The 8,141-nt window shown below is 43.7% G+C and overlaps 1 protein-coding gene across 4 annotated transcripts; it reads right to left on the bottom strand.

Moving 5' to 3' along the window:
• Nucleotides 1–732: 732 nt before the first annotated feature.
• On the bottom strand, nt 733–6,561 carry taf8 (TAF8 RNA polymerase II, TATA box binding protein (TBP)-associated factor). 4 transcript variants are annotated; one of them, XM_023793415.2, is made up of 8 exons: nt 6,403–6,561; nt 5,064–5,223; nt 4,401–4,499; nt 4,113–4,175; nt 3,675–3,799; nt 3,395–3,542; nt 1,675–1,817; nt 733–1,524 (listed from the first exon to the last, which is right to left on the bottom strand). In XM_023793415.2, the coding sequence occupies exons 1-8, from the start codon at nt 6,448–6,450 to the stop codon at nt 1,384–1,386; spliced, it is 927 nt and encodes a 308-aa protein (XP_023649183.1). In that variant the 5' UTR covers nt 6,451–6,561; the 3' UTR covers nt 733–1,383. The 4 variants fall into 4 exon arrangements, with proteins under 4 accessions (XP_023649183.1, XP_023649186.1, XP_023649185.1 ...); XM_023793418.2 differs by lacking the exon at nt 6,403–6,561 and adding an exon at nt 6,340–6,358; XM_023793417.2 differs by lacking the exon at nt 6,403–6,561 and adding an exon at nt 5,886–6,301.
• Between the last annotated feature and the right edge of the window lie 1,580 nt (nt 6,562–8,141).

The following is an 8,141-nucleotide window of genomic DNA, read 5'->3' on the forward strand; positions in this document are numbered from 1 at the left end:
TTGCCATAGATATATATGTTGGCTCTCGCACTGTATAAGGATAACAGACCGTTCTCAGCTCTGACGCAACCCGGAAAAACTATCGGCGTGGATTTTTGCCGATAACCGATAGTTCCGGGAATCAACTATCGGTGCCGATTAATCGGCAAAACCGATACATCGGTCGACCTCTAGTTTGAATACTAGTGCCTGTGGTTCCATCTCAGAAACATAACGGGTTACTGGGAGCCACCACTGGAGCCGGGTCACCCACGTAACCTGGCTAGGCTCAGCCGGACAGCTGAAAGGTTACAGGGACGAATTTGGAGGGGCCATGGAGGAAGATTACTGGGTAACCCCAAAGATGTTTTGGCAAAGCGGGAGATGGGACCTAACTCTGGCTGTGTTCAGCCTGAATAGGCAGTGTTGACAAACTCTGGAGAAGCAGTGAAGAGAACTGCTTAAGCCAGAAGATACCTCCCTCCCACTAGGAGGCAGTGTTCTTCACAGAGACTTCCAGTGGATCACTAGCTGAAGTCACTAGTGGTGAGAGCCTCCATATGTAGGCTGCAATTCTTTGGGGAGATTTCCCCAAGCGGTCACCATCTTGAACAGCTGACAGTACAGCCAATAAACCTCATTCATTGATTCCCAAGTCATGTGAGGTGTCCCAGGTGACTTTGGCACCTTATACGGATGCCACCTGGACCCTAAGCAGGAAAAGTTGCAGGAAATGATGATGCAAACTGTGCATTTGGCAGTAGTGAACATTTTATTAAAATACTTAGGAACCATTTTGGCAGCCATGTTAAAGCCAAAACTCAGTTCAGATCAGTTTAAATTATTACAAAATTGCAGACTTAACGCCCTAGAACACATATATACAGGTAGATCAGAAAGCCTCTCATTTGGCCTGTAACTGGAAAAGACAGCTCTTCCTTACAGAGAATGTAAAAACTGCTTTTAGATCTGCATCATTTGTGTTGGTCAGCAATTTTGATTTTTAAAAATGAATACATTTAACTCTCCTGTGGAGAACTAAAAGGAGCAATGCATGAGAGGCTTATTTCAAGGGAAAGTGTATAAAAATAAACCCGCAAAATTAAATTTATTCCCTAATTGTATAAATTTGCAATGGACAAAAGAGACAATAGTCTGGATGGTTTACATTTGAAGGAACAGAATGACAAACATTTGTCCAATAAAAAATATACATCTGAACAGCTGCAGTTCCCACCACACACACCAAGCTGGCTGCTGATGACAGGAACCTCACTCTATATCGCACTGAAAGTTTGCCCCTTGTGGAAACACTGTCGTGGCAAGAGAGTGAGTGTCACTGAGAGTGACGCTCCATGCGGCCCTCCTTTCTCACTGCGTGAGTCCATCTGCCACCCTCAGCTCTCACTTCTTCCTCCTCACTTTGGGCTTCTTGACTGGCCTCAGATATGGGTTGTCAATCATATTCTCCTCGCTGGCCTTCACTGCAGGCACCACTCCACCAGGTGGCAGTACCGAGTTCTCCTTATCAGCTCCAGATTCATCCTAATATTGTGCAAGAGGATAAAAGAAGCCAGTCAGACTCAAAGAAGCCAGCTGTTCACATTTTCAGAAACCGGGAACCTGCTCTTCAGCTTTAACTGGACCTTTGATGAGTTTGCGTAATACTGGCGTGGGAGGATGGATGCAGCTCACGTTAATAATGTTGCCAGGGGTGTTTTCGTTGTCAGTCTGATCATCCTGCTCTGATGAATCCGTCTCCTCCAGCGTCTGCAGCTCCAGCTCAGACGGCAGAAGGGCGTTCAGGTAGGGGATGGAACTCGGTCGCGCCGCAATCACTAAGCAACAAGACCACAAACACGAGACCATCAGATACAGAAAACTGTAATTACTGAGGCAACTTAACAGCCTCGGTTAATGGTCACAGCATTTTTGTTTCTTAGAACAGTTACTTAAAGGTGACAGTGGTCTCAGTCTCACATTTCGGAACATCTTTGAGATGAAGCAGAAACACGGATCTCTCCACAACCAGTGACAGAGGACTGAAGTCTCTGAAATATGCACTCATAGGGATCTTCACCCAAATGGCAAAGGAAGGACTCTCTTAGTAATCAATAAAGTCTCACCGCCACCTGAACACGGTGAAGCAGAGTCCTGCACCAGTTTGGTACCCGCAGATGCTGAAACGGGCGGATTTTAATGTTCTGGAATTTTACGGGCGGGTAATTCATTACACACGGGCGGGTAGCAGGTCAATCAAAACAGTATAGTAGCCTGCAAAAATAACATAAGCGAAAATATCTATGTATTAGACTATCATGTACAAATTGTCATCATCACAGTGTGTTCAGTATGTCGGGGGTACCTTATGGTGCGTTCGATTATTTCTCTCCAAGTCGGAACTCGGATGAAAACGTCACGAAAAACGTCACGAAACGTCACTTCCCGTCAGAAACACGGCTCTTATGACATTGATGTCAGACAAGATTTTGTTGTCCGAGTTGCCCCTGTGATGTAATTTCAACGTGGTGGCTTACACATTCAGTAATTCTATTTTATAAATCTTTAAAAATGTTTATTTTGTTAAATGTATTAACAATTATAAATGTAACTGCATGTGTTCGATTTAGAGAATACCATATCATGACCATAAACAGTATCCTAGCATGCAATATCAGATTTTTACCAGACTTGTTAGTGTCTTTGGTTTGTTTGTAGTTTGTTTGCCTCTCGAAAAAAGAAAATCGCTATGCATGTGCTGAAATATTTTATAAAGCTTTTAATGTGGTTTGACTAGTTTGTGTTTCTTGTTTGTTTGTCTCGAAAAAAATAATCTCACTCCAAATCTGCTAAAATAAAAAGCAACAACACACACCAGCGTGTTCATGGAGGCAGCCATGTTTGTTCCGAGATGTGGTAGCTCGAACAGGAGATTGTCGGACGTGATGTCACTCAACTTGGAATTTCCGAGTTCCGAGAGAAAAACGAACGCACCATTAGATAACCGCCTCGACAAACATTCACATACACGTCTGAATCCTTGCTGAAGCGTGTCGTCGTGTTCTCTCTTTCATGCTCGTCACAGTATGCATAGCTTAGATCTATCTGATTTGATTTTGTGTTAAACAGACTTTTTCGTTTCAATTCAAAATTCATGTAGGCCTAGAGCTTGTCACGTTGAGAGGTGCACAGAAAAAATAATAGTGTGTAATTTATGTAGGGGACGGGCGGGTAACGGGCGGAATGTTAACGGGCCCGGGCGGGTGCGGCTTTAACTTTAAAATAATCACGGGTGCACGGGCGGGTGTGGTGCTGTACTGTGCGGGTGGGTGCAGCTCTCCGAAAGTGGACCCGTGCAGGACTCTGTGGTGAAGGAGATATGACAAAAAGGACAGTAAGGCAGATAAGGGCTCACATGGAAAGGCAGTGATGTCATCTTTGAAGAGGCTCTGCGTCTCGCCCGTCTTGGCCATGAAGCGGGTGAGCGCGCGTTCCACATCCCTCCGCTGCGAGGCCGCCTTCTCTCGCACCACCTGGTAGTCAGACACCGGCTCCCGAAACGTCTGCGGGGGGGGGTATGCGCACAGCAAAAGCAACCTCAGCGACCCACGTACAACCCAGCAATACGTACAACCCAGCTCTGCAATGTGACGACGACGCTGTGTCATGACTCTTGATGGGGAGGGGGCTCCTACCGGGGTTTTGATGTAGGTGTGGGGGTCTGGGAACTCTGGGAAGTAGCAGGGGATGTGGGAAGGGTGCTGCCGCTTCTGTCCCGCCACCAGGGCCTTGGGCACCACGGGGGCATTCGTCACGGGAGCTGAGGTGACGACCAAGGAAAATGTGACCCCCCCACCAATACTGACAAGTTCAGGGACAAGCTATTGACACACAGCGTATTAACATTACTGCTTATTTACACACCATAGTTCATAACATTAAGTAAAATATTTGGAAAAAAACAATGAAAAAGAATTTTGTAATTACTAACCGCAATATTTCACTAAATCTGTCCAAAAATTTTAAGCAGCACATCTTAAGCTTATCATTATTTTACTTTCAAACAACTGTCCTCCTGTTGAACTGAAGAACAGACGACAAAGCAGAAGGTCACAGGAGTGCGGAAAACTCACGTGCTGTGATAACCATCCTCTGTGACCTTTTGGCATAAATGGGTAAAGCATCCACACTAAAACCTGCAGGAAGTGGCACAAGATGTAAAACACCGCAAAAAACAAAGGAACCTGATCAGCGTAATCTTTCCAGCATCCCAACCCATCTTGGGGATTAATGACCCAGTAATCATGCCCAGAAAACAATATTTGCTTGACATACTCAGTAATTATTCTACATTGTGAAATACTACTCTACACATTATTGGCGAGACCATCGGCAAGGTGGCACTTTCTGCTGGATCTCACCCATCTCCACGAGCGTGACCACTACGTCGGACAGCGTTGGCGTGCTCCGCGCCGTGTGCTCGCAGTACGCTTTGGCGGACCGGCCCACTTCAGAGATGTCTGAGAAAGCAACAGGACAGTTTATGTTGTGCACAAAAATCATTGGCAAGAAATTAAGCAAATTAGGGAAGACATCCTTAATGGGGCCTCAATGACAAACAGAAAACAGGTTATGCAACCTGAATATGAAAGTATTCTTCAGCAGGGATCACAAATAGAGATAGAGAAAACACAGATAGGCATGGTGTCTGGGGTCAGCCTTAGAGAGCAGAGCTGCTGCTCCTCCACATCGAACAGAGCCAGGTGAGGTTTTTCGGGCCTCTGCTTAACGCCTCCCCAGGCAGGTGTTTCGGGGATGTCCAACCAGGAGGAGGCCCCGGGGCAGACCCAGGACATGCTGGAGAGATCATACCTCTCGGCTGGCCGGGGAACGCCTTGGTATCCCCCAGAGGAGCTGGAGGAGGTGGCTGGTGAGAGAGAGGTCTGGGTATCCCTACTTAGACTGCTGCCCCCACTACCTGACTCTGGATAACTGGCAGGATGGATGGAGGCAGGTAGAGCAGACCCTAAGGCCCACGATATTAAATGAGAAGCTAGCGAGGCGTTCGCAGAGTGACTACGTACAGCTCTGGATCATTTCCGTGAGTGACTCCATCGCTGCCTTTTCAGCGCTTTCGAAGCCACACTCTGTCAACAGCGAGCTGATCACCACCTGCAAGGTCCGTCTTCGAGCTAGGCAGTAATTCTCTGCAGGACTGGAAGTCGTTTTCCCCCCACCTGAACGCTGTGGGAGGGGTGGGGTGTATCCCAGAATATTATTCACCATCAATTTACAATTATAATCACGCAGGGAAAACCAGCTATAAATGTGAGAGAAATCTTGCCTTTATGATACCACGCTGCAGTAACATGTACCTTGCACCCAAGCCCTCTCCCAAGAACAACATGGTGTCGTCTGAACAAATGCAAGCAACCAGTAACAAATGCATCTCAAGGCCTCAGTCAAACTCATCAGTCTAAAAATACTAGAGGTGCTATAGCGGGACTCACGCTTGTCTGTAAATCTGTGTAAGTATGTTTCTTAGTTTGTTAGCCACTCAGTTAAAATGCTGTTTTTAGAAGCATTCACGCGCCGGTTACGCCGTTTATAACTAGCTAAAACTTAAACACGAGTATTCCACAAAACCATCGATATTATAGTAAGCGCAAAAACTGACAATCATTTACTACGGCTGCCTTTAAAAAAAGTATTCAGGTTGCCAGACTAAAATTAGTCAAATCGTGTCAATAAGCAAGTAAACGTTAATTTAAATAAGATGAACTTAACAGAAAGAAGAACTAGAATCACAGATGATCACACGTACTATACAAAATACAGTGTAAAAACACTGGTAAAAACCTTTAAAACATAATGGTCATCATGATATGTATCGAACGTTAAAATACCATGAAAGTAGATCTACCCAATGATTTGGCTAGGAAATTTCACTGTCAAAAGAAATCGCTAAGTATGCCATGCAATATCTGATATGCAGTCCTAACGACAAGTATAGTTCTGTAGAAATACAGATTAACGATCCTTTTAGCGTTTTAATTTCGCTCGGCTAATAACGACGCAGCATACTTGGCTAATAGCTAAAGTGCTCATCAGGCCTGCTGAATTCTGGGGTAGCCATCTCCCCTGCCAGCTCAACGATTAGGTTAGGCAGTTAACCAGCCAGCAAAACCAGCTAACCATGTAACACACCATTATATACCAAAAATAAATTAATACGTAAATGATACAGCATTACTGATACCACTGCCTGCTACTGGAGCCATGCAGCCCCACGAAAACAAACTACCCAACGCAGCCAAAACATTTAAAAATCTAAAATAAATAACGTCGACTGCATAGTACCGGATGTAGCTAATAAACAGTCGTTAATGTTCCAAGTAAAATACAAAAGATATCAGTATTTACCATGGCAGCGTTTAAGGACCCACTACCCATAACGGTAGGGTCCGCCATCTTTGCTGATCTACGTCAGCGACTCGCTCTGTTTACGTCTGCCCCCCTCCCGCAACGTACAGGCACCCCGCTAATATTAAAACATATATATATATATATTTCGTGCAGCTAATATCTCAAATACTATTGCTTTAATAACATTTCTATGCATGTAAGGAAAACTGAGCTTTAATTAACGCGAAGATTTCTTGCAAGTTTGGAACCGACAAAATTCTGTCTACTGCCACCTACTGTTCCGGAGTCTTTTCATTTGTTTATTTTCATCTTTTGCTGCTCCTGAACATATTTCTACACAAGTGAAATTAAAAATACATAGTATTTACAGTTGTCACAAAAATATTTTTCCTGCATGCTTTTATTCTTTTTTTCTATCAGTGCTCACCTGCGTTTTTGATTAATAAAAGAAGTTTTATATTTACACATTTCATTGCATGTTTTTTTCCTGCATTTGGTTTGATATTTATTGCTGTTGTTGTGTTAAAGGTAGTGAAAATGTAAGCTAAGCTTACAGCAGAAGGAACATTATGCTTTTGTAAAAATCACTGCCCTTAATTGAGTGAGAAAGACTTTCAGGGGGTCAGACACCGAGGTCCTGTCTATCCGAGGCCCTGTGTTTCTGAGGCCCTGTCTATCCGAGGCCCTGTCTATCTGAGGCCCTGTGTTTCTGAGGCCCTGTCTATCCGAGGCCCTGTGTTTCTGAGGCCCAGTCTATCTGAGGCCCAGTCTATCCGAGGCCCTGTGTTTCTGAGGCCGTCTATCTGAGGCCCTGTCTATCTGAGGCCCTGTGTTTCTGAGGCCCTGTCTATCTGAGGCCCAGTCACTGCCCATTGAAAAGTGTGACTCATCCATTTATTTTCTAGATGTGTCCCTCCTATGCAAGGTCATGGGGGCCCAGAAGCTACAGTATAGGCACACAGCAGGTACTAACCAAGGACGGACATTCACCATAGTATATTTTTGGACTGTGGGGGGAAACCCAGAGTACTTCAAAGAAACCCCAGGAAGACACGAGGAGAACATGCAGACTCCACACACACGGAGCTATGGCAGAAGCTCAATCTCTGGTCCCAGAGCTGGGAGGCATCAGTGCGTACCAATGCACCAGCCCTAAGCATGCACTGATATCGATTCAGATACGTGTGTGAGATGTATTTAAGAGGCAGGCAGAAGAACAAATTTACATTCCATCCCATCTGATCGAATACCAACAGTGAACGTTTTTCACAATTTATTTCACCAACACAAAAACTGTCAACTTCACAAATAAAACATAATGAACAATACAGTAAAATATTTTTAACATTATTAAAGTAGAAAAATAAAAATGTAAAATCTGTAAAAAAAAAAAAAAAAAAAAAATGAAAGAAAAAAATATATATCAAAATGTCTTAGTTTCTTATAAAAGGCTTATGAATGACATTGAGATTCACTATGAAATCGCCAAACAAATCAAAACTGGGCCAGTATAGCATGTGAAGTATGACTGGTCAAGCCAAGAAGTACAGAAACCTGCACAATCTTGAGACTCAATCATACAGTTAAATAATACAAATAACATAAAATACTGCCATATGTTTGGACATTAATGTAAAAACAATGTACTAAAATATATTAAAACTACTAGTAATTATTTAATTACTAGTTATTAATTATATTTAGTAATTGTTTTCTTCAAGTGTACCGAGGTTTCT

Source organism: Paramormyrops kingsleyae, chromosome 6 (genome assembly GCF_048594095.1).
Source record: "Paramormyrops kingsleyae isolate MSU_618 chromosome 6, PKINGS_0.4, whole genome shotgun sequence".
NCBI lineage: Eukaryota > Metazoa > Chordata > Actinopteri > Osteoglossiformes > Mormyridae > Paramormyrops > Paramormyrops kingsleyae.